The sequence below is a fragment of the Mizuhopecten yessoensis genome, unplaced genomic scaffold (assembly GCF_002113885.1).
Source record: "Mizuhopecten yessoensis strain PY_sf001 unplaced genomic scaffold, ASM211388v2 scaffold2329, whole genome shotgun sequence".
Lineage (NCBI taxonomy): Eukaryota > Metazoa > Mollusca > Bivalvia > Pectinida > Pectinidae > Mizuhopecten > Mizuhopecten yessoensis.
In genome coordinates, this window is record NW_018404492.1 from 3,002,437 (window position 1) to 3,020,654 (window position 18,218).

The 18,218-nt window shown below is 38.4% G+C and overlaps 1 protein-coding gene across 1 annotated transcript in view; it reads left to right on the forward strand.

The window, feature by feature from the left end:
* LOC110445722 overlaps positions 1–18,218 on the forward strand; it is a 47,586-nt gene that overhangs the window by 4,037 nt on the left and 25,331 nt on the right. The window contains exons 5-19 of the mRNA XM_021490501.1: positions 161–274; positions 1,229–1,455; positions 2,317–2,519; positions 2,767–3,665; positions 4,356–4,524; positions 4,794–5,074; positions 6,616–6,801; positions 7,177–7,276; positions 12,991–13,631; positions 14,465–14,563; positions 15,003–15,119; positions 15,463–15,689; positions 16,026–16,189; positions 16,406–17,262; positions 17,781–17,949. Of these exons, the coding sequence (XP_021346176.1) occupies positions 161–274; positions 1,229–1,455; positions 2,317–2,519; positions 2,767–3,665; positions 4,356–4,524; positions 4,794–5,074; positions 6,616–6,801; positions 7,177–7,276; positions 12,991–13,631; positions 14,465–14,563; positions 15,003–15,119; positions 15,463–15,689; positions 16,026–16,189; positions 16,406–17,262; positions 17,781–17,949 (4,453 nt within the window). The remainder of the gene's footprint in view (positions 1–160; positions 275–1,228; positions 1,456–2,316; positions 2,520–2,766; positions 3,666–4,355; positions 4,525–4,793; positions 5,075–6,615; positions 6,802–7,176; positions 7,277–12,990; positions 13,632–14,464; positions 14,564–15,002; positions 15,120–15,462; positions 15,690–16,025; positions 16,190–16,405; positions 17,263–17,780; positions 17,950–18,218) is intronic.

Genomic DNA, 18,218 nt, shown 5'->3' on the forward strand with positions numbered 1-18,218 from the left:
ATGTTTCGATTAATATCATCTTGGTCTGTATTACTGATATTGTGTTTGTTGGAAAGTACCAATTGATCTGCATCATTCGTCGCCTTTTCTATATTATTCAAGATTCCTTGTAATATATCCCCACAAATAATTTGACTTTAAAATTCACGTTTCATTACAGATTGTGATACCAGACTCCATGTATATGTACCCCCCGGCCAGACCTCCAAAGAGGAAGAAAAACGAAATATTTCACGAGTCTGACTGTATACTGGCAGACGCTATAGCGGCAAAGGTAGGTGTAGGGCTGGTATCCTACCTTCCACTGCACCCTCCCTACAACTGCATCCTCCCTACAATTGCATCCTCCCTACAACTGCATCCTCCCTACAACTGCATCCTCCCTACAACTGCACCCTCCCTACAACTGCATCCTTCCTACAACTGCACTATACCCTCCCACTGACCCAATCCGCCCCACCTGCATGCACCCCACACTGAACTACTTATGTCAATAAACATCCTGTCCCTGAAAAGGCAATCTCCCTTCCCGTTGCATCTCTAACCTTTTATCCCTTACTTCCCACTGCACACTTCCTTCCCACTTCATCCCTTCCACTGTGTTTCTCTCACTTCTTCCTTCTCTCCCACTACATCCCTCCCTTACTATTTCAGCCATACACTCACCCATTCCCCTCCTATTATTAACACCCTTCCTATTCTACTGCACTATATCGCTCCTATTAATTACAACAAGTCATTTTCAATGAACTTCCAAACCTCCCACTGCACAGCTTACCTAACATTCCCCGTCTAATTCCTTGTACCATTGTATATATACGTGTGCACTACAGGACATACTTTAACGCAATGTAATATGGGGATATTAATGGTAGATCCTTGCATATGACACAGCCCTTACCTGCATGTGGCATTCTACAAATCTATTCATATCATTTACCAAATATGTAAATGACGCAATATATACCTGAACCGGTATATGCATATACTTTCACGATTTGATCGTTAACAACTCAAAAATAATTGATTACCAGGCTTCGTTTATATAACTACTCTGGAATGGATTGTTCACTAAAAAAAGACATGGAAATTATAACGTTATTCTTTTGTAACTATTGATTCAGAGATGGATAGCTTATTTTAAAGGTAACCACATTTGAAAACTGTTGATATGTTATTTCAAGCTATATGGCTTTGGTGTAAAATCTCCTATTCATTACGTATCTAGGTGGATGCAGAGTCGGTAGGATCCATAGACGAACTGGTAAGAGAACTTACTATCAAACTAAAAACGGACATGCAGAAGCTTAGAGCGTTATTTATGTGGTTAGGGATGCAGCGAATACGACAACGGACGTACCCCACCATCTTGGATCCTACCACTCCAATAGGGCATCTAAAGAGGATGGCCCTAGGGAGAGTGTCTTATGCCGTTATGTTCACACTATTGTGCAGGTAAGAAATCAACATACACGTTATGTGACAACAACACGTTCGTGTTAACGTTAACTGTCAGGACTAATTGTTAGGAGTCTATGACTTAGTGATATTTGACCAGTTGTAAGCTTTCTGTGATATTTGAACAGTTATAAGCTTTCTGTGATAATCTGCGAGTGATACTTGACCAGTTGTTAGCTATGATAATTAGTTAGTGATATATGACCACATGTAAGTAATCTATGATATTTGATCAGTTATAATCTATCTGTGATAACGTGTTTGTGATATTTTACCAGTTGTTAGATCCTGCTCCAATGATAATCTGTTAGTATTATATGGCCAGTTGTAAGCAATCTATGATATTTGACCAGTTGTAAGCTATCTGTGATAATGTGTTAATGATATTTGACCAGTTGTAAGCTATATGTGATAGTATGTTATTGATATAGTAAGATATGGTAATTTGTTACTGATATTTGACCAGTTTTTATCTATGATAATTTGTTAGTGATATTTTACCAGTTGTAAGCTATCTTTGATAAATTGAAAGTGATATTTGACCAGTGGTTAGCTATGATAAATTATTAGTGTTGTTTGATGAGTTGTAAGCTATTTGTGATAATATGTTAGTGATACATTTCACAAATTTTCAGCTGTCTGTAAGCTGAACAGTCTCCTTACATTCTTACATTTTATGTTTATAGATAACGAACGTGTAAGGAAAAAAAAAAATCGATCAAGGAAGAGATACTTTCACTAGCTGCATAACATCGAAACGTCCATGTTTATCATGGCTGCTCTTAAGACAAATTGCAGTCTAAATCAGGATTCATAATTATGTATCTTGGTGCAACCTAAATATCATTTATCCTCCAGATCAGCTAAGCTGCCCTGTGTTATAATTCGAGGAATAGCCAAATCAGCGTCCTATGAAGTAGGAGACAAGAATGTCGACTCACTGCGAAACATGTGGAACGCTGTCTACGTGAGTGGAGAATGGCGGTTTGTGTTCCCTCTGTGGGCTTTGTCAGCAGTCGTCGGCAAGACGACGGGGGACTGGACACTTGCGGAGTCTACAGGTAAAACAATATTTTAAAAAGGAAATTCCGAAGTAAACCTACACAAGCAGAGCCTGCAATGATGTTAGATTTCAGTTCGAAGTATAAGCAGTACTTTTGAACTGCAGAAATCCGTAAAAAAAATACTATTTTTATTGTATAATACTATGTCAGCTGGAAATTATAAACGTATCTAATTGTTTGGTGAAATACAATATTTCATTGAGAAAATAAATAAACAATACGCAATTACCATTTGTCTTTCCAGGTGAACCCTTGCTTCAGAGAGAAGAAAAATCTGCCGGTGAATCTGTGAGTCAGGTAGACGATTATTACTTCCTCATTGACCCCGGGGAGTTCTGCTTTACTTGCTTTCCAGACGAGAAAAGGTGGCAGCTTCTCAGGGAACCCATCTCAAAGAGAAAATTCATCCGGGTACCGTACTTATGGCCACCATATTTCCAATACGGACTCCAAATCTCGACAAAGTTTGATTCTATTATAAAGACAGTGAAAGGAAAATGTAACATAGCTATTAAGCCAGGACCAGAGTTTGTTCCACTGTCCTATGAATTACATTATAATCACAAGGAATCGGATCGAGATATTCCGGATGATATTCAGTTAGAGAGGTATGTTGCTATTATGAACGAGGCAGATAAAACAAACTTCATTTTGCGACTTCCGGTTGATGGTGTATATAAACTGGAAGTTCTGGACAATTCAAAAGACTGGATATGCTTCTTCAAGATCTGGTGTGATGAGGACATAGAACCCTGGGATCCGTATCCAATAAACTCCATGATAGGGTTCGGTCCATGTAAGGAGACGGAGAACGCAGGGCTCAGGGTAGAAACGCTGGCCTACAGCAACGGTGTGATAAACATGACAAAGAAACAGCATATTCAAATAAAGTTCACAATGTTAAGGAATCTTCATATTCGAACAGTTTTGGTGCACAATACGATATCACCCGCGGAACTACAGGAACATGCATCACATAAAATCCTTGACAACCTGGTCAATGTTCATTTGACAGTTCCTCAAAACGGGGAGTATGCGCTCCAGGTCTTCACAAAGGAAAAGGGGCCAAACGATGAGTTCAGGAACGCGATAAACTATCTGGTCGTAACGGACGAGAAACCGAGAAAGGATAAAGGCTGGGAGGTAATTTACTTATGTTTTTTTTTATTCCACTCAAACTTGTTGCAGACAATGTATGCTGTATGAGGCTTAAAATACATCTTGCACTATTATTGGTAATGCTTTCATATATATGCAACATATAAAAGGAAAATAATTCTCAAATAGATTCAACTAACTATACTATTTGATAAAGCCACTGCAGGAACACATTTAGCCTGGATAGAAATGATTTTATAAAAGGCTAGAAATACATTATTTAGAGCACGTGATATGCGTGTTTTGAATAAAATTTCTTCGTCGAAGCTAAAATATTTAACTTTCCAAAGTATAAAACATTTTACCTTCAACGTATCCTTATTTATGGAGATAATTATTATTATTATTGAATGCTACTGATTCAAAATTTTATTAGCCCTTTGATAATATTTCTGTAGTTTTTAGAAACCGTATTTGTGATAAGTTGTAGTGAATGCACATATATGATCGATTAGAAGCGAAGAGAAACGAACTTAAAAATAATTAATTCGACTTTGTTTGTTCCATTTCAGATTGTTAAAAAAACAATTCTGTTTTTTTTCTCCAGATTGCTTGAAAATCAATTTGATGCATGTTTCTCCTCTATCGTGTGTTATATTTCAGATCATTTGAAAATCATTCTCCACTTTATGTGGCCTAAACAGATAGTAAAATGATAGTTCTAAATATTTGTAGAACGCCCGAGAGAAGCTCATCCGGCACCGCCTTGATGAGTCGACTAGCAAGTCCAGAAACCCAGAAGAGATAAAACAGGCTCTTTACAAGTTCAATGACCTTGAGCTCATCAACCACGGGGAGGTGGATCGAGCGCAGAGACGTATTGGCTATCTAGTAACGAAAAACAGTGAGTGGATTATTTCCCTTTGCAATTGATTATTAAGATTCATTCGAAACGTATCGTTATTATAAACATCACTATTGGTTGAAAGCATACAGATACTTCACATCATTTAAATTCGAATGCAACAACTTTAAGTAAATAATAGTACCTTTTTTGCCCTGGGATTAACATGTCTGACCGATTCTAACATATCCTATCAATTCAACTAACAAACAAATAAATCGGAATTTAAATATTACCAGCTATCATTTATAATATTGCCATATTCCCAGACTTACGGGACGGCATAAACCGACGCCATGTTGAGGTGCTAGATAGAGCACTACGTGAAGCTAAGGACTCAGAGCACCGGGACAAGTTAGAAGGGATGATAACAGATGGAGAGGCCCTCCTTCAACACCTTAGTCAGATCAACCTGTTCGCCCACGACGTACTCGCCCTTCAACGTACAACGGTGTCCGAAATTCACCGGTACAACATACCTAAACAGTCCATTCACGATGTCATGAAGGCTACCTTCCTTGTCCTGGGCGAGAAAGAGGAACCATTGGGGGTATATAACATTGTTTTACCTTTTGAATAATACCTAACAAAACTCCTTTTCCCCACAAATAAGATACATATTAGTAAACTGCAAGGAGTACTTTAAAAGTGGAAATTTTCGCGGTGTGGAAATGCTTTCGTTTTCTGAAATGAATGAATTAACGCACAGGTATCCAAACGCAAATACTAGTTGACAGATTATAAATTTGATAGATGTATTGTACACACAGAGGTTTCCTGATGAGTGATTGTTGTTGATCTTAATCGAGTTATTCAGTTTTCAAACTGTACAAGGACACGATATTAACTTAGACCAATTTCCAAATTGCCTAACAAGAGTTCGGGGACCTCTTTCTCTCCACAACATTCAGAAATGATATCGTCGCAAAGCATTGCTACTTGACGTCATAATTAAAAGATTGACCAATGAAATAATGTCCAGAGTGTTACTAACTAGTAGGTAACAAAAAGTGTTTACCAACTCCTAGTAGGTGTATCCAATGAGTCGGGAGTGAGAACACCTGTAGTGGTTGTTAGAGAAATAGATTTTAGAACCAAATTGCACTAGTTAAACTTTCCACACCGCGAAATTTCAACGCGAATACTTCCTTACAGTTAAATATCCGCGTTTGCAGGAATACATTTGTGTCTTTGGTGGTGTTAAATTGAAGACTGTATCTCAGAATAGGCATTACTTTAGAAAGCCAAGTTAGTTTTACTTAAAGTGACACACATGGTTGGCAATGCTAGCATACATAAAATTGTTGAGTATACGTTTTATATGAGATTGATCACAGTCGGCCCGAAGTTTAATTAAACGTCATGTTCACACTAAGACGATTGCGTCTAGATATGTTACAGATGTCAAATTAATGGAATGAAGACTCATTTACCATCTTGATTTTTTTATTATATGTAAGCTACTTAATCTTATATTATCGTGTTTAGTCTGCACTAAACCCAACAGCACACACAGGTTATACTCTGCTATGTTTTTTGTCGATAAAATAACAAACACTTAAATTGTCGAAAAGTAACTGTCAGAAATGCTAATAAGCATATGATGCCATGTCTTTTTCTGATTGTTTGATATATCTTAAATGCTTTTGTAAATAGTGACACAATATTTTGCATGGTGCGATATTGGTACATTATAACATACACAGGTTTCTCTGGAGTGGGGCACTTGAACAGAAATATGGTATTATTTAAGTTCAAGTTTGTGGCGTTTATTTTGAAGCAAGCCCCGTCTTTTTTGGTTCTTTGTACACCTTATTATAAAAATCAACACAAATATGTATACATATATATATATTAGAATAAATGCTCATTTTCGACAATTTACATGTTTTTCATTTCATCCACAAAAACATAGCTGAGTATAACCTGTGTTTGCTGTTGGGTTTAGTGCAGACTAAACACGATAATTTATATTATCTGGTTAGTATATGATATTTTTATTTGTTATAAACATTGATATAATCTGAAAGGGTCCGTAGTGTCTTATACACTCAATTAAATGTTAAAAGATAAGTTTGAATATCTCGTCAGGATTGGGAAGCCATTCAAGATTTACTGAGGAAGGCAGGAAGGGAGAATGTGCTTTATAAAATCAAACAGTATGACACAATCTACCTAGAAACAGAGACGGCCCAGCGTGCAGCCGACATCATCTCACAGTACGACAAGGCCAACCTGTTAGAGGCTAGCGCTGCCGCGGGAGCTTTCTACGTCTGGGTAAGTTTTCTGTCGTATTTTCCGTCGACTAACGTTATTCATGCTTAATATGTCTGTAAAGTAGCGTTTATTATACTTATACAACAAGTTGTATTTATCATATTTGATTAAATTACATCTTACACATGGTTTCAACCAAACATGAAACATAGTAAAAGAAAAAGAATGTTTCGACATTACGGTCAAATTTTCACAACATGGCATGTCATCGTATATCAGCATCATCATCCATCATCATCATCATCATCATCATCATCATCATCATCACAGTTTATGGTTGCCAAGTATTGTCGCCATTGATTGACCCGTTGAAAGTAGTGGTATGTTGTTGTCAACACTTAAAAGGAATGCTATTTATTTTGTCCTTCGTTCTAGGTTTACAACATCACCAAAGAAGTACTGAAGTGGACCGGGTACTATGATGGCGGTGAACAGACAAAATCTCAGCCGGAATTTGAACAGTCAACAGTTCAATGAAACATCACATTGCCATATCAGTCGGACATCACCTACCTGAAACATCTTACGCCACCATATCATTCAGACACAAATTCAGTCATATATCTCAAACAACCATATTAGTCAAACAGCTTTAAAAACCCATATCTCTTTATAATATTTTAAGTTGGATATTACAAAACAGAAATACTTAACAGGTTAAGGGCGATAACTCGTATACAAATGTTTCTGATTAGATCTATCGTCTCCCCTTATTAGTTGGACCCAAGTGATATACGTCTGGTTTGCTAAATGCATTTTTTATACAAAGCTCACGTCTTGTGTTTGTTACAAAATGCTGAACTTCAACCTCAAACTATTATTTATATAGAAACACAATGATGATTGTAAACTTTTCACAATTTCTTAACATAGCGGTTTGTTAGCGTCTTGTAAGATAAATATGCGTTGGACAACTAGGCGGTATATATGAACATGTGAAGCAGTAGGATGTTTAGAACAGTTTTGAAAAGTAGATGCTACGGTCACATAATAAAAAATGCCAGGGAAACATGTGAACAAACTTGAATTCATTTTACGTTCATGTTTCAATTCAAGATATATCTTAGTTCATTCGAACATTATAGATCACATGATATCATTCGCTACTGTGTGATATGTTTTACATACGTAGATATTGACTATAACTATTGATATATGAGATGTGTGGTATGTCAGCATATATTTAGCATAACAATGCGTAACGTCTATAGCATAAACTCATACATGTAAGATATACAGAGATATAGGTTGACGGCATGTGAGACCCCATAATGCATCAATGCATCAAACTAATCTTAAATATATACATGTGTATGCTTTTTGTATCAACTGAGGAAGGTAAAGTATAGTCTTATTGTAGTGATTTCATCTAACACGATTTATTGCTTAATCGCCTTGTAATGCAACTTAAGTTAAACTTACAAGCTGAATTACTACAATAAGGGTAAGAGTTATACCTTCCACAATAGTTGTATTNGTGGCTCCATCATCAGTGGACACCGTCGTCATATGACGTTAGCTGTTGTGTGGTTCCATCATCAGTGGACACCGTCGTCATATGACGTATGCTGTTGTGTGGCTCCATCATCAGTGGACACCGTCGTCATATGACGTAAGCTGTTTTTAATATTAAAGTGATGAATATTGTATGTTTATTATTGACAGAACAGTGTGTTCTTTCAATAAAATAGTATTGCAAAGCAGTCCAGGCATTAATTCAGTTGTTTTTANGTGTGGCTCCATCATCAGTGGACACCGACGTCATATGACGTTAGATGTTGTGTGGCTCCATCATCAGTGAACACCGTCGTCATATGACGTAAGTTGTTGTGTGGCTCNGTGTATATGGTTTTATCATAAAATGTCAATTTTTAATCGTTTATAATGATTAATTTTACACAATTTCAGCATTTATGAAATTGATATACATTAATGCAATACTAATCTGTTATTATCATTTTTATTAACATTTTTTTGCAAAAGAAATGTGTGTTTCAATTTTTTTTCCAAATTTGATCCTTTTTACATAAATTTCCATTTAAAATCCTTAAAATTCTGACAACCTATATTTTTTTTGTGGCAGAAAATTTTCTTTACTTCAAAGAAATATAACTACAAAATTTGAATAAGTTCTACTGAGCAATGGCGACACAACATTGTGATTCATTAACACATTGATGCATTAGGGGGTCCCCTTTACAGTATAGTAAAACATGTTCATATTGTTTTATTGAAATCTATTTAATTCATGTCGACATTGAATATACGTTATGAGGTGACTTGCTTGACGGACGTAAATATTTAATATGATTGAGGAGATGTGAAAAAGAGGAATATTGTTTCTTTCATTTTATTTCAAAGCTTTTGTAAATTTGTAAAATAACATGTAATTCAATGAAAAATAAAAAAAAAATGATAAACATAACGTTTAAGCTTATTAATTGTCCGCTATATATCAATAACCATGACTTACGAAGTATGCATTTATCAAAAGTAATACAAGAATTTACTTTGCATTTCATCTTGTGACACCGTCGTCACATACCTTAGTTATGTGGCTCCATCATCGGTGGACACCGTCGTCATATGACGTTAGCTGTTGTGGTGCTCCATCATCGGTGGACACCGTCGTCACATGACCTTAGCTGTCGTGTAGACCCATCATTAGAAGACACCGTCATCACATGACCTTAGCTGTTGTGTAGCTCCATAATCAGTGGACACCGTCATCACAGACGTTAGCTGTTGTGTGACTCCATCATCAGTGGACACCGTCGTCATATGACGTTAGCTGTTGTGTGGTTCCATCATTAGTGGACACCGTCGTCATATGACGTTAGCTGTTGTGTGGTTCCATCATCAGTGGACACCGTCGTCACATGACGTTAGCTGTTCTGGGGCTCCATCATCAGTGTACACCGTCGACATATGACGAATGCTGTTGTGTGGTTCCATCATCAGTGGACACCGTCGTCATATGACGTTAGCTGTTGCGTGGTTCCATCATCAGTGGACACTGTCTTCACATGACGTTAGCTGTTGTGGGGCTCCATCATCAGTGTACACCGTCGTCATATGACGATAGCTGTTGTGTAGCTCCATTATCAGTGGACACCGTCGACATATGACGTTAGCTGTTGTGTGGCTCCATCATCAGTGGACACCGTCATCACAGACGTTAGCTGTTGTGTGACTCCATCATCAGTGGACACCGTCGTCACATGACGTTAGCTGTTGTGTGGCTTCATCATTGGTGGACACAGTCGTCATATGACGTAAGCTGTTTTGGTGTTCCATCATCAGTGGACACCGTCGTCATATGACGTAAACTGTTGTGTGGTTCCATCATCAGTGGACACCGTCGTCACATGACGTTAGCTGTTGTGTGGCTCCATCATCAGTGGACACCGTCGTCATATGACGTGAGTTGTTTTGGTGTTCCATCATCAGTGGACACCGTCGTCATATGACGTAAACTGTTGTGTGGTTCCAGCATCAGTGGACACCGTCGTCACATGACGTTAGCTGTTGTGTGGCTCCATCATCAGTGGACACCGTCGTCATATGACGTTAGCTGTTGTGTGGTTCCATCATCAGTGGAAACCGTCGTCATATGACCTTAGCTGTTGTGTAGCTCCATCATCAGTGGACACCGTCGTCATATGACGTTAGCTGTCGTGTGGCTTCATCATTGGTAGACACCGTCGTCATATGACGTTAGCTGTTGTGGTGCTCCATCATCAGTGGACACCGTCGTCATATGACGTTAGCTGTTGTGTGGCTCCATCATCAGTGGACACCGTCGTCATATGACGTTAGCTGTTGTGTGGTTCCATCATCAGTGGACACCGTCGTCATATGACGTTAGCTGTTGTGTGGTTCCATCATCAGTGGACACCGTCGTCATATGACGTTAGCTGTTGTGTGGTTCCATCATCAGTGGACACCGTCGTCATATGACGTTAGCTGTTGTGTGGCTCCATCATCAGTGGACACCGTCGTCATATGACGTTAGCTGTTGTGTGGCTCCATCATCAGTGGACACCGTCGTCATATGACGTTAGCTGTTGTGTGGCTCCATCATCAGTGGACACCGTCGTCATATGACGTTAGCTGTTGTGTGGCTCCATCATCAGTGGACACCGTCGTCATATGACGTTAGCTGTTGTGTGGCTCCATCATCAGTGGACACCGTCGTCATATGACGTTAGCTGTTGTGTGGCTCCATCATCAGTGGACACCGTCGTCATATGACGTTAGCTGTTGTGTGGCTCCATCATCAGTGGACACCGTCGTCATATGACGTTAGCTGTTGTGTGGCTCCATCATCAGTGGACACCGTCGTCATATGACGTTAGCTGTTGTGTGGCTCCATCATCAGTGGACACCGTCGTCATATGACGTTAGCTGTTGTGTGGCTCCATCATCAGTGGACACCGTCGTCATATGACGTTAGCTGTTGTGTGGCTCCATCATCAGTGGACACCGTCGTCATATGACGTTAGCTGTTGTGTGGCTCCATCATCAGTGGACACCGTCGTCATATGACGTTAGCTGTTGTGTGGCTCCATCATCAGTGGACACCGTCGTCATATGACGTTAGCTGTTGTGTGGCTCCATCATCAGTGGACACCGTCGTCATATGACGTTAGCTGTTGTGTGGCTCCATCATCAGTGGACACCGTCGTCATATGACGTTAGCTGTTGTGTGGCTCCATCATCAGTGAACACCGTCGTCATATGACGTAAGCTGTTGTGTGGCTTCATCATCAGTGGACAACGTCGTCATATGACGTTAGCTGTTGTGTGGCTCCATCATCAGTGGACACCGTCGTCATATGACGTTAGCTGTTGTGTGGCTCCATCATCAGTGGACACCGTCGTCATATGACGTTAGCTGTTGTGTGGCTCCATCATCAGTGGACACCGTCGTCATATGACGTTAGCTGTTGTGTGGCTTCATCATTGGTGGACACTGTCGTCATATGACGTTAGCTGTTGTGGTGCTCCATCATCAGTGGACACCGTCGTCACAGACGTTAGCTGTTGTGTGATTCCATCCTCAGTGGACACCGTCGTCATAGACGTTAGCTGTTGTGTGGATCCATCATCAGTGAACACCGTCGTCATATGACGTTAGCTGTTGTGTGGCTCCATTATCAGTGGACGAGGTCGTCACAGACCTTCGTTGTTGTGTGGCTCTATTATCAGTTGACACCGTCGTCATGTGACATTAACTTTTGTGTAGCCCAATCATCAGTGGACACCGTCATCATATGACCATAGCTGTTGTTTAGACCCATCATTAGTAGACACCATCGTCATGTGACCTTCGCTGTTTTATTTCTCAATCATCATTGGACACTGACGTCATATGATTAATGGACACTATGGCTATTCGATCTTCGCTAATATGTGAACCCATCGTAATTGGGGTCAGTGATGCCATTTCAATATATAGTAGTGTCTGCTCGGATCCTGTTCCCGCTATTTTATCGATTTTGAATTACAATTACGTCATATCGATTTTGAGTTTCAATTTTGTTTTTGTGTTTTGAAACTGATTTTTTTCTAATATTTCATTTCTTAAATATCTTGCTTGTAAATTATCATTTAATATCCAAGAGTTTTCACATTCAAAATGCTTTTAAGATGGTTAAGAATACCACCAGCTAGGTTGTGATTACAGCTTTAGTGATACGCAAGTACATTATGTGAACAACATAACGGTTAATCAGCTAGCCATCCTTAATGTAAAATCATGAAATGCAAATATACATATATAGGCCTAATTGATGTGATCCTGTAAACGAGAACCTGGTAGAGAAAATCCTATCAAGTAAATAAATACTCGAATTTAAATGGATATTTTAATGGTTTTAAAACAACCTCAAATGTAACGACCTTTTTTAATGACATATCGCGCCTCCTTTCCACATGACGGAACATTCATTATAAGGCAGCAAATTTATAATTATAGATGAAGGTGGCAATTATTTGATATGAGAAAGCGGACTATGATGTCTCCCTTAGAAATAGGACCTGCCCTGACATCCAGCTGACGGTCACACACTATCCAAGTATTTAGTGTATACGGCGTATTATGATAGACGTGTAAACATGTCTGGCACTACATTTGTGAAATGGAATGTTTCATTTTACTAGTGCAGTGGAAATATATATAAATAGTCATGATGGGAAGTACTGGGTCGAGAGCTATTGTCGTATATGCTTCTGATCTTTCACCAAAACCTTCTCACTCGGATGGTCGACAGTCATCAACCTCCAACACAAGTGCTCCAGAGGAAATTCTATCGGTGGACAGAGAACAAACTGCTCTACAGAATGAAAGGGACGTTAATAATGACATGACCACTGACACGCCCACTGTCCACGTGTCCAATGAGGAGAGGAAAGGGTCAGTTCAATATAACATACCTTATGATTTGAACCACACGTCACCTGAACAGCCTACGAGCGTGTTACTTCCCGGAAACGAGAGCGAACATTTAGCTGACAGCAACGAGCGTGAATCTTCACTTCCCACATATGGGGACCTGTATCCATATGAGGAAGAGGAGGGCTTTAGTGACGAGGCGGGAATGCTTTATTCAACCACTTATAGACAGGCACATGCACACACAGGGTACAATCAGCCAGGGGACGATCGTAGCACTGAACAGGAAATGGTGTTATCCACTGGATATATCCGAGGTCAGACTCTTTCTAGCATAGGGCCAGGCGAGGGTGATGGTCATATCGGGATGGTTTCGGCACAACCAGAGATTAACGATTCTAACAACGCCTTCGAACATACTGTCCTAAATAAGGTAACACGTGCATATAAATAAATTTATTATAATTTTACCTGTAACATTTGTAAAAATGTCCGTATGATAAAGGTGTCGTAGTAACAACAAGAAGGATATCAAAAATGCATGGTCGCGAGGAATCGTTAACTTTTGAAATTTTAATGAACTTCGTCAGAAACTTAATATATTTTGAAAAGCAAATCTGACCGTATTTTGGACTGTCAATTTAGAGGAAAACTGACCAATCTTATATTATGGCACCCTAAATTCCACCACGCGGGTGAGGAACTCTCAATTCCTACGATATTGTTAATGCACATGACTGTCCCCAATTGAAAATACAGTTTCATTACCCTTATTTCAATTCGGAGCATCGCTTTCTTATCAATTTGTTGTAGCCTTAAGTCTTGAATGCATCAGCATAAATAGACAAGGAAGTAAGACGAGGCCAATATCTGCCATATACATATGATTTTAATGAAAAATAATTGATTATCATCCATGTAAAGCAGAAAATTTCATTAATGAAGTTTTACAAATTTAAAAATGTCGTATTCTTAATATAAATGAAGGGTTTGAAACAATTATTACAATTTGGTTAAGTGATTTGATGACTATGACTTAGAATGTGATGCTCCGTGACAACGAGAATTAAATTTCATTTAAATAGCATCTATTGAAAATAGACCAGCCGCGACATGTGAATACGAAATTGTATTGTTAAGGTTTATAGAGTGTACTTCTGACAGGATTATATGGTAATCTTAAACATAAATCTGCGACAAAAGTATTTAATTACACAACTTTTCAATGATAGGATAACACCTATTCTTTGTCTACGCTTTTCTCAGATTGTTGAAGACGACATATGTATGAAACTTAATAAGCGAGTTGGGAGACGAAAGACAAAGCTGAAACAAAAACGACACAAGAAGGTCCTGGACGATGAGGTTTGTAATGCATCATCTTCGAACAAGTTCTAGAGCAACACAGTGCAAAATCTAAAGGAGTCCAATTCGGCAAGTGTGAAACTTGCTTCATTCAAAACAAATTTCATAGACATTGAATAAGCAAAGTGAAACTTGTGATATATGTTGTAGCAATGCAATTTTTAAAGAACGTGAAAGTATGTTTTATATTTGGTATATTCGTGATCTGAAATGAAATATAACCCAGGGATTTGCTCTTTCCAAACAGAGTTATGTGTAGTTGGAGCTGTTTACCTTTTTAGAGTGGCGATGAAATTTCAACCCCGCCTTTAGTTTGACTGTGCGAAAGTAACGCGTCATTACATACAAATAAATTTGCATAGTCAATGTCAATACTTTGGGATTATCACTGTTATTATAAGCTAACTGATGATGACTTGTTGTAAATCAATCGACATAGATAGAGGAACTCCTGGTGAATCCACAAGACTACCCGGCACCTCGTCCTTCTAAAGTGAGCAAGGCGGACATAACATCAACGGACCTGTACAAGGATCCCGACCGTAGGGCTCAACAGGTATGTAGTACCGTGCACGTGGGCGACATGCTAAACACCGCTCAGGATGACGAAAATCAGGTTTTAAACAGACATCACTAATTACGATCTGAATCACATGAGAAGCCAAAGCGGAATTTATTCTCTAACATTGAAATATCATTTCGTATATTCATTATCATTTTAATTTGAACAAATTATTTTTTCATGTCTGAAAATATTTTTTTTATATTAACATGTACATTTTGTAATATTAAAAAAGAAGGATTTTTACCGAACATTAAAGTCTTTTAAAATTATTTTTTTCAACTGTTGTTATCATTCAAAAGTAATCTAAAAGCTTGCTTCCGGTTCAAAAATTTAGGTAAAACCTGAATCTGTAGAGACGATAGAAGAGCTATTACTGAAACTTACTGGAGAGTTTACAAAGGAGGTACAAAAAGTAAGGGCGATCCTCATGTGGATTGGGTACCACATCTTCGGCGTTTCCGAACTGCGTTTCAGACCCGAGAAGTACTCACCAACGGATTACCTGAAGCGGCTAATGTCTGGCAATATTTCCTACGCCGAACTGTTTACATTTTTATGCAGGTACAATGTACACTATATCTGAAGTATAGATTAATGTTAGCACACAATAGGGGTTTTCCAATAGAATCGTTTCGCAAACATACATATAAAAATGAAAATATGAATTTCTTAATTTCGACCTTTTGTTTATTAAGTGTTTTAAACTCTCGATATAAGTCATAAGTAAAATATGAAATATTAACCCCAGCGGTAACATTCTTAGGCCTAAAAAGGCCTACGTAATTTTAGTCTTTTCGAAAGACAAACAAACAAATAAAGAAAGAATCTTCGTTAAAAACAATTCGTGGATAAACCATACATTTATCTTTTCTATTCCCTGCTAATGCAATATAACAGGAAAGCACACATTCCATGTGTGCTGGTGGATGGATTCGCAAAGAGCCAGGGTTATGACGTAGGAAAGGAAAGTCTAACCAATCTAGTCAACACGTGGACGGCGGTATACGTGGCGGGTGGCTGGAGACTCGTGTTCCCACTGTGGGCACTTACTAATGAAGCAGGTGATATAAAACTAGTAATAGACTAAAGGAAAGACTTTAGAAGGTGATCATATATAATGATATTAGTAAATGAATTACCATTAAAATATGTAGAGACTACCAATATTATTATGTGGTCCAGTTATACGCTCATCATATATTTTCTAATCTAACACAACAGCAATGTTTTTTTTTCTGTAACAACTCATTAATACACTGAAACGATTTGGTTTACAGATGAAGGAGAGAATGCTACACTGGATGTGGACGATGACGGCAATTTGAACGAGTTCTTCTTCCTGACTGATCCAGACGAGTTCATCTTCAGATGTCTTCCTATCAAAACCGATTGGCAGCTTCTCCAGAATTCTTACTCAAAAGAAAAATTCAAACGACTACCCTATGTCAGTTCACAATTCTTCGATGGTTTTATTAAATTGCCGAACCTCCAAGACGGCACTATCCAAGCCAGGTATGGCTACTGTAAGCTGAACTTGACGCTTAGAGAAGGGCGGGATGAGGATGCAAAGCTTTTCGCAGAACTGATGTTTGACAGAAACATATCCGAGGAAGATAGTTCCCCGGATGTTCAACTCGACAGATTTATAGCCATTATACACAGCCACAAAAACCGGAGAGTAAACGTACGGCTACCATGTGATGGCGTGTACAGACTAAAATTGTCCGATTCCAAACGAGGATGGCTTTGTTCTTTTCGGATTGTTTGCGAGAAGTCAACACTGATGAAAAATGCCTTCCCTGAACATCCAATGCTTGACTTTGGACCTTGTATCAGCACGCTGAACGCTGGTCTCGTGCCAATCTCTCACATCGGCGGAGTTTTAAACATTCACGTTAATCAAGACATCATCGTTTTGTTTGACATGACGGAGGAACTGTCAATCAAAACGCAACTCTTCGACTGTAAAAACGATGTCAGTCATTACGTCACACATAGTGTACAAGACAAAGAGGTGAAGGTCACAGTTAAAGTACCAGTCACTGGAGAGTATGGCCTAGTTATCCTCTGTCGAGACAGGCATTCAAATAACCCGTTCGTCGTGGCCTGTAATTATCTCCTCACCACGGAGAAGGTAAACACACGAACTCGAGTCTGGGATGTAAGTTATAAACTTGTATAGAACCCTTTCAATCTCCGTAAATAATAAAAGTGTTTAATCTTGTTTCATGTTCTCAACCCATTTTATAGGATAGAAGACGATCTCCAACTTCTTAAATCTTATATTGTTTCTTTTTTAAATGACCCTGTGAATTTCATAAAATGATTTTTGAATGACTTTTATATTCTTTTCATCATTTTTATTTCATTGTCACAAAATTGAGCTGAAAAAATCAAATCAAATAATTGAAATCAACATAGCATTGCTTCCTGTAGAGTCGCTAGGGAAACTATTAACTAGTTTATAGTATTATAACTATGAGATGGTGTTATAAACATTTGCTAGATCATAAGGTAAAACAATGTTAAACCATGTACTACGGATACCCGTCATACATATTTCAATTAAGGGATTGCAAAAGTTTCCTTCCTCATACAGCTGTATAAGCACCCAAACAGATATTCATAGCCATTCGGGTTTCCCTTTCGCAGAATCCTACCCAGAAGAAAGCGAGGGCAAGACTTGTGTTTGTCACACAGAAATCCAACAATCCGGAGGTACTTCAACACTCACTGGACGCATTTCAACAGCTGAAAATACAAAGTAAAGGAGAAGTTGTTGGAGCTACAGAAAAAATCAACTTTCTCCGGATCAAACAAGGTATTTCTCGTATAAATCATAATATACGCTTTGCTCCATAACAGTTTCACACGTGGTAGTAGTTTAACGGGTAATTATGCAGTCTTTCTTTTTTCCTGGTGCCTCTTGTATTCGAATGTCTTGTTAAAAAATGATCATATCTTTAAATAAAATCTACATTTTCCTGTCTTCTTATGTTTCATATACTAGCATTTACCATTGTTATGTTTGATGTTAAAAGTTTACGAAAAACAAATTATGTCATAAAAATAATAAAATAAAGCAATATG